The sequence below is a fragment of the Manis pentadactyla genome, chromosome 6 (genome assembly GCF_030020395.1).
Source record: "Manis pentadactyla isolate mManPen7 chromosome 6, mManPen7.hap1, whole genome shotgun sequence".
NCBI classification, from domain to species: domain Eukaryota; kingdom Metazoa; phylum Chordata; class Mammalia; order Pholidota; family Manidae; genus Manis; species Manis pentadactyla.
Genome location: NC_080024.1, coordinates 98,616,227 through 98,641,452, shown reverse-complemented (window position 1 = coordinate 98,641,452; position 25,226 = coordinate 98,616,227). Strand labels below are relative to the sequence as shown.

General features: G+C 41.8%; 1 protein-coding gene across 1 annotated transcript in view; it reads left to right on the top strand.

The window, feature by feature from the left end:
* Positions 1-24,245, top strand: part of DSG2 (desmoglein 2) — a 50,293-nt gene extending 26,048 nt beyond the window's left edge. The window contains exons 8-15 of the mRNA XM_057503982.1: positions 95-280; positions 3,977-4,242; positions 13,124-13,266; positions 13,565-13,792; positions 17,421-17,648; positions 18,582-18,703; positions 19,798-20,115; positions 21,510-24,245. Of these exons, the coding sequence (XP_057359965.1) occupies positions 95-280; positions 3,977-4,242; positions 13,124-13,266; positions 13,565-13,792; positions 17,421-17,648; positions 18,582-18,703; positions 19,798-20,115; positions 21,510-22,451 (2,433 nt within the window). The 3' untranslated portion in view covers positions 22,452-24,245. The remainder of the gene's footprint in view (positions 1-94; positions 281-3,976; positions 4,243-13,123; positions 13,267-13,564; positions 13,793-17,420; positions 17,649-18,581; positions 18,704-19,797; positions 20,116-21,509) is intronic.
* The last annotated feature ends 981 nt before the right edge of the window (positions 24,246-25,226 follow it).

Here is a 25,226-nt window from a genome sequence, read left to right as displayed (position 1 = left end):
TGGCATCGACTTGCTCCATTTTAGTCCGGCCTAAAAATATAGCCCTTAGGTTTGTGTTACATTAAAATAAAGATCATGTGTTCCTATTTTGCAGTATGAAGGCATGGTGGAAGAAAATCAGGCCAATGTAGAAGTTATGCGCATCAAAGTGTTCGATGCTGATGAAATAGGCTCTGATAACTGGTTAGCAAATTTTACATTTGCATCAGGAAATGAAAAGAGTTATTTCCACATAGAAACTGATACTCAAACTAACGAAGGAATCTTGACCCTTATTAAGGTAAGTACTTCGGTTCAAAACTGAAATGGGATGAGTTGGTGTAGAGGATGGTACTGATATGTTTTGATCCCCAAACACGGGGGATCCACAGACTTAATCAGCCAGCACCACAGTTCTTTCAGGTAGGAGCCGTCCCTCTCTGCCCAAGTTCTGTGCTTAGCAGGTGGTCAAACTACAGCTCATATTCCCATCAGGGGACTCAAGTCCTGCTTGACAGCATGATCCCAGCACCATCATTGCTGAGCCCACCTCCCAGCTTGCTTGCAGCCCATGCCTCCCTATGGCTTACTCACATCATGGCCTCTTGCCTCTACTGAACATCCCCCCATTGGCCATCCCTTATTTAACCAGCTTACCAGTAAAGCCAGACCTCACTGATAACATCTAACAGCAAAGGCAGTAATAACTTGATGAAGCTCTGTTCCCCTGTCCTAAGAATATCCACGTGCCTAAGAATAACCCAGTAAGCCTACAAGCCAAAATGCAGCTTCCTGGGCCTCCCCTCAAGTCTGATGGCACCCAGAAACTTGCCTTTATGACAAAATCTACTCGTGATTCTAATGTAAATAGTAATAGTAGGAGGGCCATATTTTGAAACACAGTGTTGTAACCTCTTGTGCTTAATTGAATCAATGAAGGAAAAATTAAATAGTCATTAAGTGTATGGGTCTTAAACATTTGAAACTCAGAAATTTTTAAACAAAAGTTTTCTCTAAATGCTATTCTATTTTTTCAAAGTACTCTTCCATTAAGTTGCACACAGACAAAAATTGATTCCGGAGATTCTCAGACTTGTACAAAAACTTAATATGGCAAAGTGGGTAAAGTCCAACAGTGGGAAGAGGAACAATGATAACATAATATATGTAAGAGAATAGGGAAAAATTAACTGGACGTTTCATGGTAATAATTATAGGCGCCATTTGTCCAAGGCCACCCTATGCACATAGATACCTTTATTTGAAGCAGAGGACAGTAGAATGAGATTATCTCATGTTTAGAAGGAAGGTGCATTGTATGATTATTGAAGAAATGTATGATGGTGTCAGACAAAATAGATTCATCTGCTTATAAAGAAGTAAATATACTTCTTAGTAATAAATTATAGGCGCAGCCATGCTAGATGCTTGAGATAAAAAGCCAGGAGCACACATAAGTAGGTCACTTAGGAATGAGTGATGGGAGTTGAAGAACAGAAGTATTTCTGCGCACCATAGGCACACAAGAAGGGATGTTGTTATTCCTACCAAAGGGGGTGTGGACAAAAAAACAGTGAAATTAATTTCAAAAGGACAGCAAAAGGTTTAGAAAATTACAAATTTACTGCCTCAGTTGTATAAAGAATTGGGTCTGAATTATAAGGGCAGTAATAAGATTCTATTAAAAAGAAGCTAGACAAAGAAGATACATAAATAGCTAACATGCACCTCAGAGATACTCAGCATCATTGGTCATGAGGGAAGATGCCAATTAAAACTATGTGAGGCACCGCTGTGCACCCACTGAAGGGCTGTGATCAAAGACTGACAGTTCCAAGGATGGGCGAGAGTATAGAGGAACTGGAGCTCCTGTGTGTTGCTGGTGGAAGTAGTAAGTGGTAGAGCCGGTTTGGCGGTCTCAAAGTCATACCCAGAGTAGTTACCCAGGGACCCCAAGATGTAGTCCTAGGTATCCACTGAAGAAAAATTAAAGGTATCTACACAAAAACAAAAGTCAAAAACTGGTAACAATAAACATGTCCATCACCTGGTGAGCAAATAAACGGAATGTGCTGTATCATATAATACATACTGGGGTGAGCATTTCCCAGGTTGATGGGCCTTGCAAACATGCTGACTGGAGGAACCAGATACAGAAGGCCACCTATGGCATGATTTCATGTATGTGAAATTTCTAGAAAAGGCAAAACAATGGATATAGAAAGCAAATAAGTGGTTGCTCCAGGCTGTGAGTTTGAGTAGCAACTGGCTGCTAACAGGCAAAAAGGAACTTCTTAGGATCATAGACATGTTCTAAAACAATGCTTGCAAAACCATACAGGTTTACTAAAAGTCACCATGATGTATAATTTAAAATGAGTGATTTTTATTGTGTATAAGCTATACCTTAATAACACTGTCCAAAAGAAAAAGGAGAATAGGTATTTTAAACTGTAGAAAGAGAGATAATAAATTTTCACATGAGAAAGCCACAGCTTTGCTGTAACAGTTAACAAATAAGTTTAAAATCTTTAATGCTATTAATGTTAGCAAGAATGGAAATGATAAAACATTGGCAGAGATGTAAAAACATAGAGGTGTATGTTGCTTGTGATGCTGAAAATTTTCCCATTCTCTTTGGAGCATTATGGCTATTTGAAACAAACACCCTGAAACAGTTTTTATGGGCCCAGTACTTAGCGCACATTTCTTTAAACACTGTCTTAGCCTTCCATGGTCTTTGAATACTAATGACATCTGGCTGGAAGATTTCCTTTCTTACCCAGCATATATCATGCCATCAAAACAAGATGTCAAGGGCAAGAGCAATGTAAAAAGAAAATAATTTTCACAAAGATTCTACAATCACAAGGAGTCTATTTTCTCTAGTTACCTTCTATTGTATCTTTATCCCAACACCATAGTAACTCATTTTAAAAAGGGAATAGGAAAAATTGTTAGCCATCCAAAACCCTACAGAGAAGAAAACAAATTTCATAGTAAGTCATCCAAACACAAAAGTGAACAGCTCTGCAGTAATTCATGTAAACACGTAATATATCTAATGTTATTCCGAAGAAACAAGCAAAATAGTCAATGTCTCTAAGTGGTTAGGGCCACTAGGATAAAAAGCAACCTACATGAACTTTGACTAGGTACTTCTTTTGGTACTAGGATGTAGCTCCACCAAGGGAAAACATTTGTATAGAAACATTCAGAACAGTATTAATTATATTGAAAAATTGCAAGTAGTCCGAAGGTCTGATGACAGGATGGCTAAGTAAAGTAAGTAAGTCTGAATAACAGAGTACTATAGAAATGTTGATAAAAAGAAAGTGGGCGAATTGGAACATGAAATATGTATACAATGATTAACTCTATCAGATGTCCTTTATAAATACCATAATTCACAAAAAACAGATTTGGAGGAAGGTGAATCTTTTATAGCATTAATAGCAAGCCAGATATTAATAGACATCATGCTTAAAAAGGAGGAGCATAATGGGGTAGGTTCTTTGTTTAAACAGATTTGAAAACCCCTGGGCTTAACAAAGGTAAACAGGGTCTTTCCTCCAGGAGGTCTCAGCTTTTCAAGGATAACAAGCAACGAAAGCCCAGGGTTACCACTGTGCGTGGGGCCGTTTTCACCAGAACAACCCCCTGGTGCACATTTTAAGGAATATTAGTCCATATTGAATATATTGACTTTTTTGTTAAGAAAAATAACTTCAGCTTGTTGAAAAATAGAAGTACATGTCCATATGTTAAATGACTGATCCTTGAAAAAGAAATTGGGGGCTCTGGTCATCCTTAACATTTACGAATATCCAGTTTGACAGCACCTTGTAAATGCATGGTATCAGCACAAGTCTGTATCCCCCGGGGGTTAAATCACTGCTCTGCCCTTAAAGCCCGCATGTGCGTATAAGTGTCTGTTCTGTCTGCGCTGCAGTTGGTTTCCCTCTTACAAGAATTCCCTTTGATTCTGCCTTCCTAGGAGGTGGATTATGAAGAAATGAAGAGTCTTAACTTCAGCATCATTGTCACTAATAAGGCAGCTTTTCACAAATCTATTAAGAATAAATATAAACCTACGTCCATTCCCTTCAAAGTAAAGGTGAAAAATGTGAAAGAGGGCATTCATTTTAAGAGCAACACAATCTCATTTCACACCAGCGAGAGCATGGACAAGTCAAGCCAGAGCCAAATAATTGGAAAATTTCAAGCTTTTGACGAAGACACTGGACAGCCAGCCCGTGTAAAGTAAGAGACAGTTATACTTTCTCATTTTAAATTTCTTTAAATGCCTATTTTCAAAAAGTCATAATGAAACTTGAACACATTATTCTTCCCTTCCCAGCATTAGAATCCCCAGAGGTCTGTAGGTTAAATTTCCCAGAGTCGTCCCTGTAGCTGAGAGGCAGAGAGGCTTTTCCCCAGACCCCCTTCTCACCACTATCTGAGTGGAGGGCTGGGTTCCTCCGCTCAAAGCAGCTCAGGCTAGAAAAAGCTAAAAAGCAAAAAAAAGAGTTCAGACTGAAATGTGCGTTATTTCCTGAAAAAGTATTAGAGGTAAAAAAAAGCAAATTTTATTGCAAATTCCACTTTACTACAAGTTTGGTTGCATAATGTATTTTAATATGGAGAGACCAGTTCTATTTGTACATAAATCCTAGAAATTAACGTTCTTTTAAACATAAAGGTCATGCTGTTTTGTTCAGGGATTGATGAACCTTTTATAATGTTTGTCTTGGCCAGAGTGACCTTTACTCAGAATGTATACATACTGAGAACCTACTGGATGCCTCTGCAGTGCTGGAAGGGACCGGATGTGCCCGCTCTGTAGTGACAACTTAGGTTTGCATGATATGTTTAAACTTTCAAAGTAAATTTACATGTTAGATCTCAGAGCCACGCTGCGGGAAGGCACGCGGGAGCTCTAGTCACAGCCCCCTGCCACCAGACACACAGCCTCGGTGTCTTCCTGCTGTCAGAGTTGTTTAGTTAATTAACTGTCCTTACACCTGGGTGAGGACACTTACCTTAGTGTCCCTGGGCATCCCTGCTTCATAAAACATCATATTTACACTTATGGCCAACCCTGGTAAGGGTAGGAAAGTTCTTCAGCAGTCTCTTTCATCTTAGGGAATCTCCTTTTAAGTGGAATTGATCAACCAATAATAGCAAATAACCTTTTCCCAAAACGATGTTAACAAACAGCTTTACAGTGTGTCTTCTGCAATGTCTTGGTGACCCTTTCTTACCCACCGTACCTGTAGGAAGCAGTGCTGCTCCTCCTGAGTCTCGTAGTCCAGTTTTTATTTCCAGGGCCCTACTTGACACAAGGTGTTAGGATTCCCTAACTGAGTCCCCAGAGCTGAGGAGGGATGTTCCCTCCGATCATTTCTCACTGCTGCGCACAGTGAGTTACTCTCTCATATCCTAAGGAAACATCTTCCAGAGATACTGTAGTTCTCCTTAAAGCTTCTGTTTCCCAACTAACTGTTTAATTTCAGCTGCTATTTTTATTAAGGACAATAAATATGTCAAAAGATTGTATGTCCTGCCTGGGAAAATAATGAACCATGGTCTCTTTATTTCTCAAAAGCATTTCCTTTTATTCTTTGGCATATAGTTACAGAATTTTAGAATGGGAAAGATCCCAAAGATCAGGTCAAACTGATTATTTTACAAATAAGGAATGGGAGGCACAGCTAAGTTACACATTTTTCCAGTGTTCACCTGACTAATGATAGGTTTTGCTACAAGAAGAATGATTCCTGTGACATTGTCGTAATTCGCTTTTTAGTGATTAATCACTTCGCATCGATTGTTTATGGTTATTTGACATAATGCGAGCTGCCACCCTACTTTGAATGGCGTCTAATTTTCACAGTGGAGAAGAACAGTTAGAAAATTCCTCAAATGAGACCACACAGAGTTAATGTGTGAAATGTGATTCTTATGACTAAGACTGTGGTTTATATATGTATGAATGTGAGAGACTGTTGACAGCAGCTGAATTGGGGCTTTAAAATTCCAGACAAGAAATTCAGACACACTTGTGAAAATCCAAATTAAGAAAAACTATCATCATTTACTGGTAGAAACATTAAAAGGCGGAAAATTTTAATGGAAGTATGTAATTAAAACTTTTTAAATAGCACTATAAACATTGCTATAAATTAGCCACTCATTCCTTTGCCTAAACGTCCATTTAATAGAAAATAAATCAGTCTGATTGAACCAAATACTCACACATTTGGCTTACATTTGTATTTGGTTGTATTTTAAACTCAGTGGTATTAAATTTTTTTTTCTTTTGACTTTTTTTTATCATTAATCTACAATTACATGAAGAACATTATGTTTACTAGGGTCCCCCCTTCACGAAGTTCCCCCCCAAGCCCCATTACAGTCAGTGTCCATCAGCGTAGTAAGATGTCGTAGAATCAGTACTTGTCTTCTCTGTGTTGCACAGCCCTCCCTGTGCCTCCCCCTACATTATACATGCTAATCATAATGCCCACTTTCTTTTTCCCTGCCTTTATCCCTCCCTTCCCTCCCATCCTCCCAAGTCCCTTTCCCTTTGGTAACTGTTAGTCCATTCTTGGGTTCTGTGATTCTGCTGCTGTTTTGTTCCTTCAGTTTTTCTTTGTTCTTATACTCCACATATGAGTGAAATCATTTGGTATTTATCTTTCTCCGCCTGGCTTATTTCACTGAGCATAATACCCTCTAGATCCATCCATGTTGTTGCAAATGGTAGGATTTGTTTTCTTATTATGGCTGAATAATATCCCATTGTGTATATGTACCACATCTTCTTTATCCATTCATCTAGTGATGGACACTTTGGTTGCTTCCATTTCTTGGCTATTGTAAATAGTGCTGCGATAAACATAGGGGTGCATCTGTCTTTTTCAAACTGGGCTGCTGCATTCTTAGGGTAAATTCCTAGGAGTGGAATTCCTGGGTCAAATGGTATTTCTATTTTGAGCTTTTTGAGGAACCTCCATACTGCTTTCCATAGTGGTTGAACTAATTTACATTCCCACCAGCAGTGTAGGAGGGTTCCCCTTTCTCCACAACCTCACCAACATTTGTTGTTGCTTGTCTTTTGGATGGTAGCCATCCTTATTTGTGTAAGGTAATATCTCCTTGTGGTTTTAATTTGCATTTCTCTGATAACTAGTGATGTGGAGCATCTTCTCATGTGTCTACTGGCCATCTGAATTTCTTCTTCAGAGAAGTGTCTGTTCAGATCCTCTGCCCATTTTTTAATTGGATTATTTGCTTTTTGTTTGTTGAGGTGGGTGAGCTCTTTATATATTTTGGATGTCAAGCCTTTATCAGATCTGTCATTTATAAATATATTCTCCCATACTGTAGGGTACCTTTTTGTTCTATTATTGGTGTCCTTTGCTGTACAGAAGCTTTTCAGCTTGATGTAGTCCCACTTGTTCATTTTTGCTTTTGTTTCCCTTGCCCAGGGAGATACGTTCATGAAGAAGTCGCTAATGTTTATGTGCAAGAGATTTTTGCCTATGTTTTTTTCTAAGAGTTTTATGGTTTCGTGACTTACATTGAGGTCTTTGATCCATTTCAAATTTACTTTTGTGTATGGGGTTAGACAGTGATCCAGTTTCATTCTCTTACATGTAGCTGTCCAGTTTTGCCAGCACCATCTGTTGAAGAGACTGTCATTTCCCCATTGTATGTCCATGGCTCCTTTATGGTATATTAATTGACCATATTTGTTTGGGTTAATGTCTGGAGTCTCTATTCTGTTCCACTGGTCTGTGGCTCTGTTCTTGTGCCAGTACCAAATTGTCTTGATTACTATGACTTTGTAGTAGAGCTTGAAGTTGGGGAGCGAGATCCCCCCCACTTTATTCTTCTCAGGATTGCTTTGGCTATTTGGGGTCTTTGGTGTTTCCATATGAATTTTCGAACTATTTGTTCCAGTTCATTGAAGAATGCTGTTTGTAATTTGATAGGGATTGCACCAAATCTGTATATTGCTTTGGGAAGGATGACCATTTTGACAATATTAATTCTTCCTAGCCAAGAGCATGGGATGAGTTTCCATTTGTTAGTGTCCTTTTTAATTTCTCTTAAGAGTGTCTTATAGTTTTCAGGGTATAGGTCTTTCACTTCCTTGGTTAGGTTTATTCCTAGGTATTTTATTCTTTTTGATGCCATTGTGAATGGAATTGTTTTCCTGATTTCTCTTTCTATTGGTTCATTGTTAGTGTATAGGAAAACCACAGATTTCTTTTTGTTAATTTTGTATCCTGCAACTTTGCTGTATTCCGATATCAGTTCTAGTAGTTTTGAAGTGGAGTCTTTAGGGTTTTTTATGTACAATATCATGTCATCTGCAAATAGTGACAGTTTAACTTCTTCTTTACCAATCTGGATTCCTTGTATTTCTTTGTTTTGTCTAATTGCCATGGCTAGGACCTCCAGTACTATGTTAAATAACAATGGGGAGAGTGGGCATCCCTGTCTTGTTCCCAATCTTAGAGGAAAAGATTTCAGCTTCTCGCTGTTCAGTATGATGTTAGCTGTGGGTTTATCATATATGGCTTTTATTATGTGGAGGTACTTGCCCTCTATACCCATTTTGTTGAGAGTTTTTATCATGAATGGATGTTGAATTTTGTCGAATGCTTTTTCAGCACCTATGGAGATGATCATGTGGTTTTTGTCCTTCTTTTTGTTGATGTGATGGATGATGTTGATGGATTTTCGAATGTTTTACCATCCTTGCATCCCTGGGATGAATCCCACTTGAACATGGTATATGATTCTTTTGATAAATTTTTGAATTCAGTTTGCTAATATTTTATTAAGTATTCTTGCATCTATGTTCATCAGGGATATTGGTCTCTAATTTTCTTTTTTGGTGGGTTCTTTGCCTGGTTTTGGTATTAGGGTGATGTTAGCTTCATAGAATGAGTTTGAGAGTATTCCCTCCTCTTCTATTTTTTTTAAAACTTTAAGGACAATGGGCATTATGTCTTCTCTGCATGTCTGATAAAATTACAAGGTAAATCCAATCCGTCTGGCCTGGGGGTTTTGTTCTTGGGTAGTTTTTTGATTACTGCTTCAATTTCTTTGCTCGTAATTGGTTTGTTTAAATTTTGTGTTTCTTCCTTGTTCAGTCTTGAAAGGTTGTATTTTTCTAGGAAGTTGTCCATTTCTTCTAGGTTTTCCAGCTTGATAGCATATAGGTTTTCATAGTATTCTCTAATAATTCTTTGTATTTCTGTGGGGTCCGTCGTGATTTTTCCTTTCTCGTTTCTGATTCTGTTGATGTGTGTTGGCTCTTTTTCTCTTAATAAGTTTGGCTAGAGGCTTATCTATTTTGTTTATTTTCTCAAAGAACCAGCTCTTGGTTTCATTGATTTTTTTTCTATTGTTTTGTTCTTCTCAATTTTATTTATTTATTCTCTGATCTTTATTATGTCCCTCCTTCTGCTGACTTTAGGCCTCATTTGTTCATCTTTTTCCAATTTCAATAATTGTGACATTAGACTATTCATTTGGGATTGTTCTTCCTTCTTTAAGTATGCCTGAATTGCTATATACTTTCCTCTTAAGACTGCTCTCTCTGCATCCCACAGAAGTTGGGGCTTTGTGTTGTTGTTGTTGTCATTTGTTTCCATATATTGCTTGATCTCTATTTTAATTTGGTCATTGATCCATTGATTATTGAGGAGCATGTTGTTAAGCCTCCATGTGTTTGTGGGCCTTTTTGCTTTCTTTGTACAATTTAGTTCTAGTTTTATACCTCTGTGGTCTGAGAAGTTGGTTGGTAGAATTTCAATCTTTTGGAATTTACTGAAGCTCTTTTTGTGGCCTGGTACGTGGTCTATTCTGGAGAATGTTGCATGTGCACTTGAGAAGAATGTGTATCCTATTGCTTTTGGATGTAGAGTTCTACAGATGTCTATTAAGTCCATCTGTTCTAGTGTGTTGTTCAGTGCCTCTGTGTCCTTACTTATTTTCTGTCCAGTGGATCTGTCCTGTGGAGTGAGTGGCGTGCTGAAGTCTCCTAAAAGGAATGCATTGCATTCTATTTCCTCCTTTAGTTCTGTTAGTATTTGTTTCACATATGCTTGTGCTCCTGTGTTGGATGCATATATGTTTATAATGGTTATATCCTCTTGTTGGATTAACCCCTTTATCATTATATAATGTCCTTCTTTATCTCTTGTTACTTTCTTTGTTTTGAAGTCTATTTTCTGATACTAGTACTGCAACACCTACTTTTTTCTCCCTGTTGTTTGCATGAAATATCTTTTTCCATCCCTTGACTTTTAGTCTGTGCGTGTCTTTGGGTTTGAGGAGAGTCTCTTGTAAGCAGCGTATAGATGGGTCTTGCTTTTTTATCCATTCTGTTACTCTGTGTCTTTTGATTGGTGCATTCAGTTCATTTACATTTAGGGTGATTATTGAAAGATATGTACTTATTGCCATTGCAGGCTTTAGATTCGTGGTTACCAAAGGTTCAGGGTTCGCTTCTTTAGTATCTTATTGTCTAACTTAACTCACTTATTGAACTATTTTAAACACTGTCTGGTCATTCTTTATTTCTCTCCCTTCTTATTCCTCCTCCTCCATTCTTTATATGTTGGTTGTTTTATTCTGTGATCTTTTGTGTTTCCTTTAACTGCTTTTGTGGGTAGTTGATTTTATTTTTTGCCTTTAGTTAGTATTTGGTTGGTGTGCATTCTTTGCTGTGATTTTATTTTCTCTGGTGACATCTATTTAGTCTTAGGAGTGCTCCCATCTAGAGCAGTCCCTCTAAAATACCCTGTAGAGGTGGTTTGTGGGAGGCAAATTCCCTCATCTTTTGCTTGTCTGGGGATTGTTTAATCCCTCCTTCATATTTAAATGATAATCTATTTAATAGATTATCATTTAATACAGTATTCTTGGTTCAAGGCCCTTCTGTTTCATTGCATTAAGTATATCATGCCATTCTCTTCTGGCCTGTAAGGTTTCTGTTGAGAAGTGTGATGATAGCCTGATGGGTTTTCCTTTGTAGGTGACCTTTTTCCTCTCTCTAGCTGCCTTTAAAACTCTGTCGTTGTCCTTGATCTTTGCCATTTAATTATTATGTGTCTTGGTGTTGTCCTCCTTGGGTCCCTTCTGTTGGGAGTTCTGTGTGCTTCCTTGGTCTGATCGATTATTTCTTCCCCCAGTTTGGGGAAGTTTTCAGCAATTATTTCTTCAAAGACACTTTCTATCCCTTTTTCTCTCTCTTCTTCTTCTGGTACCCCTATATTGCAGATATTGTTCCTTTTGGATTGGTCACACAGTTCTCTTAATATTGTTTCATTCCTGGAGATCCTTTCATCTCTCTCTGCATCAGCCTCTCCGTGTTCCTGTTCTCTGATTTCTATTCCATTAATGGCCTCTTGCACCTCATCCAGTCTGCTCTTAAGACCTTCCAGAGATTGTTTCATTTCTGTAATCTCCTTCCGGACTTCATCCCTTAGCTCTTGCATATTTCTCTGCATCTCCGTCAGCATGGTTATGACCTTTATTTTGAATTCTTTTTCAGGAAGATTGGTTAGGTCTGTCTCCTTCTCAGGGGCTGACTCTGTGATTTTGGTCTGGATCAAATTCTTCTGCCTTTTCATGGCAATAGAGGTAGTTGTTGGGAGCTGGTGTGTGTGTTGGCTGGGAGAACATTCCTTCTTGCTAGTTGTGGCCTTCCTCTCCTGTGAGAACAGCGACCTCTAGCGGCTTGTGCTGGGCAGCTGTGCGCAGATGGGGTGTCTGATTCTTGCCTGGCCACTGTGGAAGAAGCTCTGCCTGGTTGCTGTGGGTGTGGCTGCTGCTGCTATGGTGGAGTCGTGCCGGAGGGGGAATTGTCGGGAGGCTGTTTATCACCGTGAGGGGCCTCCGAGCTGCGCTGCCACCCAGGGCGTTGGGGCGCCCGGAGTTCCCTGGGATTCCCAGTTACTGGGCTGATTGCGCTGGCGCGCTTCCGTCCAGCTGTGAGACCCCTGTCCCTTTAAGATTTTCAAAGGGCACTTGCTTTTCTTTTGTCCCAGGGGTGCTGGCTGTGGGGACCCGCTCGCAGGTCTTACTGTCCTGTTTCCCTAGTATCCAGCACACCACACACTATGTGTCTGTGCTCTGGCGCGGGTGGCTAAGGCTGGGTGTTCAGCAGTCCTGGGCTCCCTCTCCCTCCCCGCTCCGACTCCTCTCCTCCCGCCAGGAGCTGGGGTGAGGGGCACTCAGGTCCTGCCAGGCCGTGGCTTGTATCTTACCCCCTTGGCGAGGTGCTGGGTTCTCGCAGGTGTGGATGTGGTCTGGATGTTGTCCTGTGTCTTCTGGTCTCTCTTTTAGGAAGAGTTGTATTTGTTGTATTTTCAAAAATATATATAGTTTTGGGAGGAGATTTCTGCTTCTCTACGTGAGTAGAGAAGCCATCTTGGTTCCGCCCCTCAGCGGTATTAAATTTTATACATTTATGAAGACCTAATTTAAACATTCTCCTTGCCTTCCCAAAACTATCTCTTTCCACATGGATTCTCCTCGCTTTGATGGAAGAGACCCAGAAACCACTGCATCAGCCTTGTTTCCACTTAAACCATTTCCAGGGGAAAGAAACCCGCTGCTCCCACTACCAACAATATCTCCACGTTTTAAAATACTTCCATTTATGGCAAACACTGATTTTTAAATGGATGTTTTCAAAATACTGGTAACATGCCAATGAAAAATAGAATGTAAAACCACTTTTCTCCACCAGTTCTTATCAGGTAACAACATTATTCTCCAAAGGTTTACCCCAGATTTTAGCTAAAGGATAGACTTCCCGGCAACTTGCCCACCTCCTGGGTCGGTAGGCAGGGAATGGTGCCCTTACGTATACATCGTGGGTGTGTTACAGGGAGGAATAAGGGAGGCTCCAGAATCAGTGTGACAGGTGGTAAAGGGTGGTAAAGGGAAGAGCTTTTAGGATAGTTAAAAGAAATAGAAAACATCCCAAAATAAGACTAATGCCTATAACAACAACATATATAATGAAGCAAAAATAAAGCTTGAAAGTGTTGTAGATATTAGAGATTCTCAGTTTACCCAGAATTCAAAATTAATTTTGTTTGTTTCACACCAGATACACCAAATTGGAAGATAAAGATAATTGGGTCTCAGTGGACTCACTCACATCCGAAATTAGACTTATAAAAATTCCTGATTTCGAATCCAGATATGTCCAAAATGGTACATATACTGTAAAGATTTTGGCTATATCAGAAGGTAAGTTAATACATAGATAATTTTCTTGGTTATTTGTATTTAGATATTATTTTCCAAATCAGCGACATTTGTTTTCATCTTGTAGAAAAACCAAATCTCTCCAATGGATAAACCTTCTCATTTCTACCTATTTTAACAGACTAAAACATGTTACTTGGTCTGAACATGAAAACATATCTAGGATAAGGAAGTGTCCTAATTGTTATACCTTCTTACCAGAGTGGCAAGAGAATTCACCTGTATCCCTTGTCAGCAATGTAGCCGGAACATACGTGTTTCTTTCCTCCCTGTTTTTAAGATTATCCTAGAAAAACCATCACGGGCACGGTCGTGATCACAGTCCAAGACATCAATGACCATTGCCCAACCCTGGTCAACCCAGTGCAGAACGTCTGTGAAGATGCGCAGTATGTGAACGTGACTGCAGAGGACCTGGATGGGGGCCAGAACAGTGCGCCATTTGGCTTCTCTGTTGTTGACAAACCAGCAGGAATGACCGAGAAATGGAAAATAGTGCACCAAGAAAGTAAGTGAGATCATCAGACCACATATTTAAATATTAAACATAACAGAAATCTAAACTCTTCAAGCTGTTTTGTTCTTTTTTTCATAAATTTCTGATACACATTTTTAAAGGAGTTTAAATGAGGTTCTGAATATCAGGCATAGTGTCTTTTATCTGCCTACAATAAAGACCCATCTAGAAGAGGGAGAGAAGAGGAATCACCCATGTCTGACAGATAGCTGAGTGTTCTCCAAATAGCTCTTGAAGTAGCCTTGCCTCATGAGCCAAGTACCCGGGCTGTCTAAGAGCAGCAATCAGAGTACGTGCCTTCTAAAAACCTTGAACTGTGGTAGCAATTCCATTAAAAATAATATTACTCGCTTACCATGTGTCAGACACTGCTGGCCTTTCAGGTATCTTATCTCATTTCATCCTTACCACTTAATGTTATTCCTTAACTACAGCTGGGGAAACCTTGGGTTAACTAGGGCTCAGTGGCTTGTTCAAAGTCACAAGACTAGTAAGTAACAATAACAACGTGAAGAAGCATCTGTCTGACCCTCCATGCCAGATGGCCAGTGTGCATATCTCTTATCTTGGACATAACCCTCATTGATGTGAGCTTTTGGGTGTCCTTCAGAGTATTTTGAATGCTGAAAAACCTATCCAGAAGACTATTTTGTTTCAGAAAAGTTTCAAATATAATACCCAAGCTTTTCCTAATTATAGATTCATTGTTAAAAGTCTACAAAATTTTTGCAGTCATTTTAAGGGGCTTTGAATAATGTTTCATCCAATTTACAACATAAATACCTTCAATATTTCAAATTATATTTATAAATTTAGTATATTTGGTTTCTTTTTTGTGTATTTCAGTTATCTGAATTAACAAAACCTTCTTGTGATCCCTAGATTCTAAACGTTAAGTGGATTTAACTTATAAATCCATGGACCCTAGTCCAGTACTGAACAAACCAGTGATGTTTCAACCTAAAAGCACAAGTAACATAGTTAAGTTGGAGTTACAAAGCTGTCACAGTAATAGGGGCAAATTTTCTTAAAACTCTTACAACTATATAAGTAACAAGTACAAATAATTTCCTTACAATATAAAAATATTAAAATTGTCTTTAATTTACTCAGATATTCCCATATCTAATTCTAAATCATCTCAGGGTTTATGTGGCCACTTCAGAAGATAGATACAGATAGATACACCCTTTGTTAACTTAAGTAGCGTGTCCCCACTAAGAATAGCAATTTTCCCATCCCAATTAATTGAGTTTACTTAAAGATTAGGCATTCAGCTAGCAGGAACCCCTAGCTGACAGACATCCACATGATTCTTAAGGTAATCAAGTCAAGGGCTTCAAAACTTGTAAGGTTGTTGATCTCCCTGCTCACAGTATATACTCCTGACTCACAGAAGTCTGGGGCTCCGCCTAGGCTGAATGCTTAACTGGAGTTTTCCTTTCTTTGCCTAACATGTGTAAATGTGTTTTGCATTGAACTTGCTGGGCTTCTAAGAGATGCCAGCACTTTTTTGAGCACTTTGCTAATATTAACAACCCTGGAAGTTTGGCATGACTATTGCCAACATTTTACAGATGAGGAAACACATGCACAGAGAGTTTTACCAACCCTCTCAAGGTCACAGCTCATGAAGAGCTGGAACTAGGATTTGGATCCAAGCAGTTGGCCTGGAGCCTCTACTTTCTAACCTTTATGCTGTCCTGCCTCTCCATGTATAAAAATGGGTTTTCTATCTAAAGATAAAAACATTCTTGAATTCTATGGGCTTTTTCATAGTCTTAGGAGCATAAAACTCTTAAGGACATGCATGTTAGAGCATTATAACAGGAATCACTGAGATTTATACTTTACATATCTAGACAATTTAGAGAGAGAGGATTTTATAATCCAGGCTTTCTTCTCCTTGGTTACATAGTAAAATGATCAGCCAGTGGCCATGATAATAAATTGCTCCTATCTGTTTCGATTTAGTTGGGAATATTTTAAAATACAGAAAATCCCACAGACTAATAAGGCAGACACCCTTTTACAGACCCAGAATTAAAAGAATATTAACAGTTTGTCATATTTGGGTAAGGCTTCTTTTTTATGACAATTATTAAACTATTCCCCTCCTCCCCTCCCCACCCCACCCCCAGGACCAATCACAAGTTTGGTTGTATTCTTCCAGGCTGTCTTTAAATGGATGTTTTTCATGAGCTCTTATTCCTTCAAATGAATGATTAGGTAGATGCTTTCCTCACTTCTCCAAAGCTTTGGGGATAATTTAACAAGTCTATTTCTAGCTATTGCAGATCAACTTCTATAAAATTTGGACCTTATAATGAGAACAGGCTGTGTCTTACTTCAAAAAAAAATACAAAAGACTTTATTTTTATCTTTGTATTCATCTATCTTTACATGTCTTACAAGTTATTTTTCATAAATGTTATGCATACATCAGAAAAAATTTTAAGCTATTATTGTTATTTTCACTTAATGTGAAAACTGGTCATTATTTTTATTCATGTTAAAGAAAACTTTTAAATAATCATCAGTCATATTTTTTAAAAATAAGGTAAAAAGATCATTCCCACAAGACTTCCTGTGTAATATTCTTGCCAAAAAATGTATAACCTGATTTCAATCATAAGAAAATAATCAGACACATTCAAACTGTGGAGCATCCTTTGAAATAAGTGGCCTTTAAAAAAGGCTAGGTCTTGACAAGTCAGAAAGGAGGGGCTGGCTGACCTAAATTTTGAACAGACAGTAGGATAATGCAGTGTATAATCATTGATTGGATCCAAAGAGAGAGAGAGAATTATGAAGGACTTTATTATAACAATTGAAAAGTTTGACTATGGGTTATATACTAGACAGTATTATTATATCAATAATACATTTCTTAAGAGGGCTAATGACCCTTGGTCCTAGAAGGTATATGCTAAGGAATGTCATGATATCTGCCACTTACCTTCACATAGTTCAGAAAAAAAGAAGTGTGTGCAGAGAGAGAAAGTAATGTTGCAAAATGTAAAGAATTTATGAAGGGTTGATGATATTCATTGTAATATTCCTTCAACTCTGTAGATTTGAAATTTTTCAAAATTTTGAATACACAGTGTTGGAAACAAAAACAGAAGGGACTAGATAAAACAAGATTGGCTCATTGTTGAAAATTATTAAAGCCAGGGATGGGTACCAGGGGGGTTAATTTTGCTCTTCTATTATTGTCTGTTTGAAAATCACCTTAATAAAGTTTTTTTAGGAAATGGTAAAATATAGGTCATTTCAATGGAAGGTCACTTAACCCGCCACGTTCGTTACTGTGTTCCCATTACACAGAAGTCCCTTGCATTTGCTAGACCACACTCTTTTGTTACAATTAATCATAAAAATAAGGTATATCAGATCCAACACTATGCTGTTAACCTGTCTATTTGGAGTGTCTGGACTAATTGTAATAAGCACACAGTGTGAATTCAAGAGAAAAGTTAAGCAAGAATAAAGCTTCTAACTGGGAAACCTTTTCATTATTAGCTTCTAATTATTAGCAATTAATGTTTCTGTAATTTACTCTGGCCGTGTCCGTGGTAATCACTCGTTTTTACCCCTCTGCCTCCCACCCTCACAGGCACCAGTGTGCTCCTGAAGCCGGGAGAGCGACAGCTTGGGAGAAGTGAGATCCAGTTCCTGATTTCAGATAGTCAGGGCTTCAGCTGCTCTGAGAATCAGGTCCTTAAGCTCACGGTCTGCCAGTGTCTGGACGGCAGTGGCTGTGTGGAAGCTCTGCATGACTCCTACATCGGCCTGGGGCCTGCAGCGATTGCGCTGATAATTTTTGCCCTTCTGCTCTTGCTCCGTGAGTATCTGACAGCCACGCTAGCTCTTCTCATTATTTTAGTGCAGTAGCTGTTGACTTCTTTACAGTTACTCTTTAGTCACACTAGAGCTCTTTCAAAGGTAAGGAGAGATAATGGAGCATTGATACGCTTACCAGGCTATTGTGCACTCTGCAAAATTTTGTTTTATAAAATGCATCCTTTCCTGATTTAAAGAACCAAGGTTATTATACATGCTTTTCAACAAATTTTTAACATAAACCTTAGGGTGTCCCCATTTTGATAAGCTCTTTTTGGGGGGATATTGTATGATTTGCCATGCCATGCATGTTTTTTGAATTCTAGATGAAATGGTGTATGTATCCTAAGGGTTTTTAATGTAGAATCATCTTAGAAAATAATACTCAGGTAATTCAACATTTGATGAATTTGAACCTCAGTGAGTCATGCCTTCTGCCAAATTCTACTCCAGGTGAAGTATTATAGACATTGCAGTGTTCTAGAATATTTGAACATCCTAAAATTTTTCTATCCCTAAGAGCTTTTGATGTTTTCAACACATGTATTTTACTGGCTAGTGAATTATCTCATATTGAAATTGAAGGGGTTTAACAAAACAACCAAGAAATCTGAGTCTTTAAATTGGTTTTGATGACCTGGATAGAATTGAATCTGGTCTTGGCGCCCCGCTTGGTGCCCCACACAGCCTGTTGGTGAGGAATGAATACTCTGAATCTGTGCGGCCCTCTCAGGCCACCTTTAGGCTTTGGTGTAACTCACCCAAGACAAGCCTGGTAAGGTTGGATCAGCATGAAGACAAGAAAAATAGAAAAATGAGGCCGCAAATAAGTGAAGGCTGGACTCCAGGAGGTGACAGGCAAGTTCCAGCATCATGCAGCATCAGCCTAGCCCTGTGGGCGCTGACCTCCGTATGCCATCTCGCTCCTGTGCAGTTATACCCCTTGCTCTGCTCATGTGCCACTGTGGAGAGAGTGCCAAAGGCTTTGCCCCCATCCCTGGCACCATAGAGATGCTGCATCCCTGGAACAACGAAGGAGCGCCTCCTGAGGACAAGGTCAGTGGGACTGTCTGCTCTTCTGACTTTAAAGGGGCCTCGGGGTGTTTCTAATATTTTAGGTCATGAGAGAGCAAAGCAGTCATTTCAGATTCGTTCACATGCCTTTGTTAAACAGAGCATCTGAGTGCCAACACATTTTGTGTTTGTGGCCAGGACAGGGTTGACATGGTTTTCTCCTACTGTGACAGGTCCTGTGTCACAGAGAATGTGTGACACAGGGAATGTAGGACAAGGGTTAAAGAGAGCAAGAGGGCAAAGGGATTCAGGAGAGCAGTTCTGTCCCCGTGTCAGATAAGCAGGCCTTCACAACAGCTGCTTCTCCATTTCCCTGCCTGAGATACACAGGGCTGGAGATAAGCCCACGGCCCCATAGCAGGTGCGCGGTGCTGCAGAATCCCCGCTCCTCCCAGTGCGTAGCTGTCTCCCATTGTCTCTCTGGCACCTTCACCCCGGGCTTCATCACCGGCTGCAGTGGGCATCGGGTCTAGTGGGATGTGAGTCAGCATCACGTGTCCAGGAGCTCGGCGTCACTGTGGCCTGAGTACATCTGCGAGCAGTCCAGGCCCCAGGACCATTCACCTCCTGGTCCCCCCCATGGATGAGGCCCGCCTCCATGCTGTCTCGCGCTCCACACACATGCCCCCCACCTTCCAACAGGCAGAGGGGAGAAAATTGAAGAAGGAATCTGAGAACACCCCCCAGAAGTTCCCCACCCCATTTCTGCCCTAAATCACCCTAACCAGAATGTAGGTGGGGCTCCTAGTCACGGTGGAGGCTTCGAAGTAGTCTCTGTGTGGGTGGCCGTGTGTCCAGCTAGAGAAAAAATGGTGGGGGGGGGGTTCTGCGAGGGAAGGCATCAAACTGCAGGAGAGTTGAGGTGCCCCGGCTGCCATTTCTCCCTGGGGCATAGTGAGCTCCCCAAACACGAAGGTGGCGTGGAGGTCTTCAGAACCAGAAGGAAGTCACTCCACCCAAACTCTGACCTGCGTCTGGAAATAGCTCATTCCCTGGCCGTGCCCGCATAGCTCAGACACCCCCACCCCCGGCCACCCCCTCCCACGCCCCGGCTCCCCCCTTCCTCGCTCTCGCAGGCCGTGCGCTCGCTCCTAGTGGCAGGTCACGCAGCCAGTGCGGCGACGGGCAGTGGGGCCGGAGGCATGGCAGCCGAGGAGACCAGCGTGCGGGGCAGCGGCTCCGCCTTGCTGACCGGAGCGCGGCTCGAGGTGTCACAGGTGGACGGCAGGTGGGAAGAGCGCAGAAGCCTGCTGGCCGGTGGGGCCGCCTGGGCTGCGGGGTCGGCAGGAGCCACGAGAGGCGCCGATGCCGGGGCGGCCGCAAGAGCCCCGACGGCGTCCAGAGGGGTGGCCACAGCGCTGAGCGAGGCGTTCCTGGGGAGCTACTTCCGGGAGGTAGGTTGGCCTCGCTGTGTGGGGAAGCTTGCTAGGGGGTCGTTGCATTAGATGTAGATGGGACTTAATTGTTTTTTTAAAAGAACGCTGACAGGTGGTGAGGAAGGGGAGGTGGGACCCAGGGAACCATCGGGCCACTAGCCATGTGGCAGCAGCTATGGCCCCAGCCTCGCACTGCCCGCAAAGGCTTGCCCACCACACGCGGGTGTTGGCCGGCCGGGCAGCTCTGCCCCGCGCGGGCCCGCACAGCAGGCAGCGCCGAGGGGGCACAGGGCCTTGCCGAGAGCGAGTCCGCGGCCAGCCGGCCCGTGCGCTCCCTCCGCAGGGCAGACCCGCCAGGGCCCCCACGAGGCCGGAGGGCCTGGACGGCCCCAACCAACCGTGGTGCACGGTCAGGTGCTGTCCCCTAGCACCCTTGGGCTCACCCCTGAGGGGCTCACAGAAAGCTGGGAGGACATTGCAGCAGGCTCACGCTGGAGTGGGAAGGAGAAGCAAGGCCAGCCGGCCTGCTCGAGGACAGGGTCTGCGTGTCCGCCACGGCTGGGCAGGCCCCGCATCCTCTTCCGAGGGGACGGAGCAGGGGCTCCACGGAGGCCAGTCTGTTTCTGCCCGCCCTCCCCCACCTGCGGCCAGTTACGGGGTGCTTGCCCGCTTTGGGCCCCCTCCCACCCGGGGCCCCCTCCCACCCTCCTTTCAGACCGTCTGCGCGCCCTAAGTGCAGTGTAACGGGCGTGGTTACAGCCGCGTCTCCTCGTCTGTTTCCCATCTCGCTGTCAGGCTCCATTCCGGGGCCATTTGTTTTATTCTGACACTTTCCCTCTGTCCTCTGATCCAGCCCAAGTCAGTTGCTGTGTGTGTGTGTGTGTGCAACTTGTGATTCTGAAATCATTTCAAACTTACCAGAAAATTTGCAAGAGCAATAGAAATTTTGAAAACTGTATACCCTTTGCCCAGGTTACCCAATCGTTAACAGTTTGCCACCTATCCTATCTGCCCTCCCATTTCCCTTTCCCTCCCTCCCTCCCTGCCTTCCTCTCTTTCTCTCTCTCTCTCTCTGTCTCACGCCCATGATTCTCACATTACCACAGTACAGTGAACAAATTTAGAGATTTAACAGCAACATACCCCACATTTCCAATTACCAGCCCTCACCATAGCGCCTTTCCTCACCACTGTGCCCGGGACGGTACAGAGTCCGGCCTTTCTTGTCCCTCACGATACCGGCGCTGCTCTAGGGACACCGGTCGGTCGTGCTGCAGGACTCCTTCAGTTTGTGTTTCCCTGATGTTTCCTTGTAATTGGACTCAGATTAGGCATTTGGGGGCCGGAATAGAGTCTTGTCCCTAGGTGAGGTTGTGTCACTAATGGTACACCTCTGTTTATTTCCATTTTAGAAAGCTGACTCTTACATCAAGGAAGATGACACGCACACAGCCAAAGACTGCCTTCTGGTTTACTCTCAGGAAGAAACCAATTCTCTGCATGGTTCCATCGGCTGTTGCAGTTTTATTGAAGCGGAGCCAGATGTCCGCTTCTTAGATGATTTGGGGTTCAAATTTAAGACACTAGCTGAAGTTTGCTTGGGTCAAAAGATAGATATGGATGTGGAAATTGAGCAGAGGCAAAGACCTGTGAGGGAAGGTGTGAAGGGAGCCTCACATTCACTGTGGGAACAAACGGAGGGGAGGTCACAGAAGACCTGCCCCTCTGGCAGTTTTCAGGTTCCAGAAACTTTGCATGAAGCAAACGCAGAGAGAGTTACACAGGAAATGGTTACTGAAAGGTCTGTAACTTCTAGGCAGAGTCAGAAGGCAGCCACACCAGCCTCTGGTTCCGTGCCCCCAAGCGCTGTGACCCCGGGCCCCAGTCAGCCACAGGGCCTCATTGTGACGGAGCGGGTGTACACACCAGCTTCCGCCCTGCTAGACCACCGTTACGCCAGTGAGGGCCGCGTCACGGTTACCAAGAGACTGATACAGCCTAACGGGGGTGCACCCGGCCCTCTGCCAGAGGCACATTATGTCCTAGTGAGGGAAAGAGAGAGTTTCCTGGCCCCTGGCTCAGGCGTGCAGGCCTCGCTGGTCGTGCCCAGCGCAGTAGGACAGAACGTGACAGTGACAGAAAATGTGCTAACACCTGCTTCCTCTCTGCAGTCCGGCTACCAAATTCCCGCCGAAACCTCCATGATGGCCAGAAAAACCTTGGTTTCTGGAGCCGGAATCCCTGACCCTCTGCCAAATTTTGGGTTAGAGGAGTCTGGTCATTCTAACTCTGCAGTAACCACATCGTCCACCAGGGTCACCAAGCTTAGCACAGTCCAGCATTCTTACTCATAACCAGCAGTCAGCCACACTCTGTCCCGTGCTTAACTAGCAGTGACCCGTTTCATATTTTCAGGAGACCTGTCTTTCCATAAGCCTTGCACATGGGAGACACATACACACTGGACTTAAGTCTCTCCCAGTCACTAGGAACACATGGGTCTCGCTGTCTCAGGCCCCAGGCCTCAGACATGCCTGGGACTTAGTGAGGCCTAATGCTTCTGCGTCTAAGTGCCTTTCAGTGAGACATGGCCAAACAATATTCACAAAGCAAGTTAAGTAGGCAGTAGATCTGACTTCTGAGAATTTGCCACATTAGCACAGAATATCCAGGTCATCGGCTGTGCAGGAGGGCCTCCAGGAAGCTGCTTGGGCCTCTGCACCCCATGCTGATGTTCAGCCTTGCTGCATCCTGTACTCTGCACTCAACTGCACCTAGCAGGTTATCAACAACTCATTCATCCAGAGGTGCCTGTGCAGGCTGGGTGGCCAGTTTTGTTCATTTTCTTTAAGATTAGAGGCCTTTTCATCTGTGTCAGGGTGGTTGACTTTTGGAACACTTACATGGTAAAGAATACACACTGTATGTTTCTGTGCATGTGACTGTATGTGTGTCGTGCAGCCTTAAAAACAGCCTAATATTACCTTCTCTTTGTCTCTGAATAATCATAAAAATATTGAACACTGCAGATTCAGTTGAACACACCAGGGCAAAATGCATAGATAGAAACTCACTTTACTTTTATAGCAATAGTATACTATTAAGAACAAAACAAAACTCAGGATACAGTCTGTTCTAATTTAAGATAGCAAAATGCATCACCAGGCTCTGCTCTCCACTGTGGAAAGAAACGTGCCTATTGCACTGCTGTACATCGTCACTACCTAACATGGGTGCCAAGTAAATATTTGTGGAATTAAACTGAATTTTAAAAACCATTCTCTTATCTACAATTGCAAAATAATATTGAAAGACCCTATAATTTCTATAATTTTGAGTTTGAAATTATGATTTTTTTTTCTGTGTCACCAATTCATTGATGGGCCAGTCTTGACTTACTGGTTAGTATTAAATATCACATAATGGACCTGAATCTTTGTATAACATCTTTGCCTTTTCTTTTTGAAAAATTGTTTTGTCTCCTAAGTAGGTTGTATTTTTATTGCTCCTTGAAAAAATAATGCATTTAATGTTTCAAAGATGTACACATCAGTAATCATTTATATAAATATTCCCACCACAGAATAATTTTCTTAACTTTTAAACACTATGTAATTTTGTGATTTTTTTCAAGATATTTTGCTAGGGAAATGAATAACAGTTCATTTTGTAGCACATTTTTAGAAATACTTTTTACTTGAATTGTGTTATACAAAAGATTTATACATTTCATTCCCACTGACTGTATGTGGGTAAAAGGCAAATATTTTTAGACACCATAAGTCTGTGGCCAAGGTCACTCTTCTGTGATCTAAATGTTTTACTCTCTACTAGTAATTGTTGCTTTTTTGTTTGTTTCACTGTAGACTTAGTAGTTATATTTTGTCAACCATGTTACAGTAATATCACTGCTGTGTGAAAATATTAGTATGACCTGAGTACTCTAGACAAACGAAATTTGATCTTAAATTCCTCCTTGGGCAGGCTTGGAAACCAGACCTGCCTCTTGTGTATAGTGGAATCACATTTTCTAAATGGTTTTCTCTGTACCTGAAAAGTATTGTATTAGTTTTTATATGTGTTCCTTGAGAGATCATACCTGTGTGTGTATCATCATAAAATATTTAAATAAAAAGTTGACCTTCGGAGCAACCCTTTCCCGTATCTTTTCATTGCCCCCACCTGTCATATAAGCAATACATCTGGGTGTTGGAGGCAGAGGGAGACCCCAAGAGCAGGCATTCGTCGGGCTGGGGTATTTTAATTTGAACTGCTTACATCCAGCTCAGCCAGCCTCCTTAGAGGAGCATTATTTCCAGGAGGCCTGGTGAAAGTTTAATTTCAGATATTTTTTAGGGTAAATATATCGCATACTAAAAAATGATCTGTTGTTTATCAGAAATTCAAATGTCGCTGGCCTCTATTCCTTTTTGCCAAGTCTGGCTACCTTGTTCCTAAGGGATGGTCGTTTGCTCTCTGCCCAGAAAGTGACCCTGGAGGAGTCTGTTGGGTTTGGCTGAAGAAGGTTTGCATCTCTGACCCAGATGTACAATCATCCAATGTTGAGAGGCGGTTTAGGCCCTTGTCACAGTTACAAGGGGAAAGATCAGAGTTTCTGCCTATACTACAATGTTACATTAATGAATATTTCACGTCACTGGCACACAGATGTCCTAAAACATGAAGACTGCATAGTCCCATGACCCCAGGGCTCCCAACCCAGGTGGCCCATGGGAGCAATTTTTGTTTGATTTCATAAATCCCTACAAGCCATATTTCAATCACCACTGCATCAAAATGATCGTAAAATCACCACTATACAGTAAGATGTTGCTTATCAAATATCTCCTAGAAATGAGGTGTTTCACATAATTAAATCTTAATTTGTTAACATCGCAAAATTTCCTGGTTTCACGAGTTTGGTGCAAATCTGTGTCTGACTTTTTTGGATGTACTGTCCTATTATTCGCTGAGAGCAATGTTACAATCTCCCGCTGATTGTGGCTCTAGCTGTTTCCTCTTTAATCTTTCCTCTCTGCTTCCTGTTTATGAAACCTGTTTCGCCTGTTATTCGGCACAAACACATTTGGGATATTGACCCTTCTATATGGAGTGGCTCTTTATCCCTA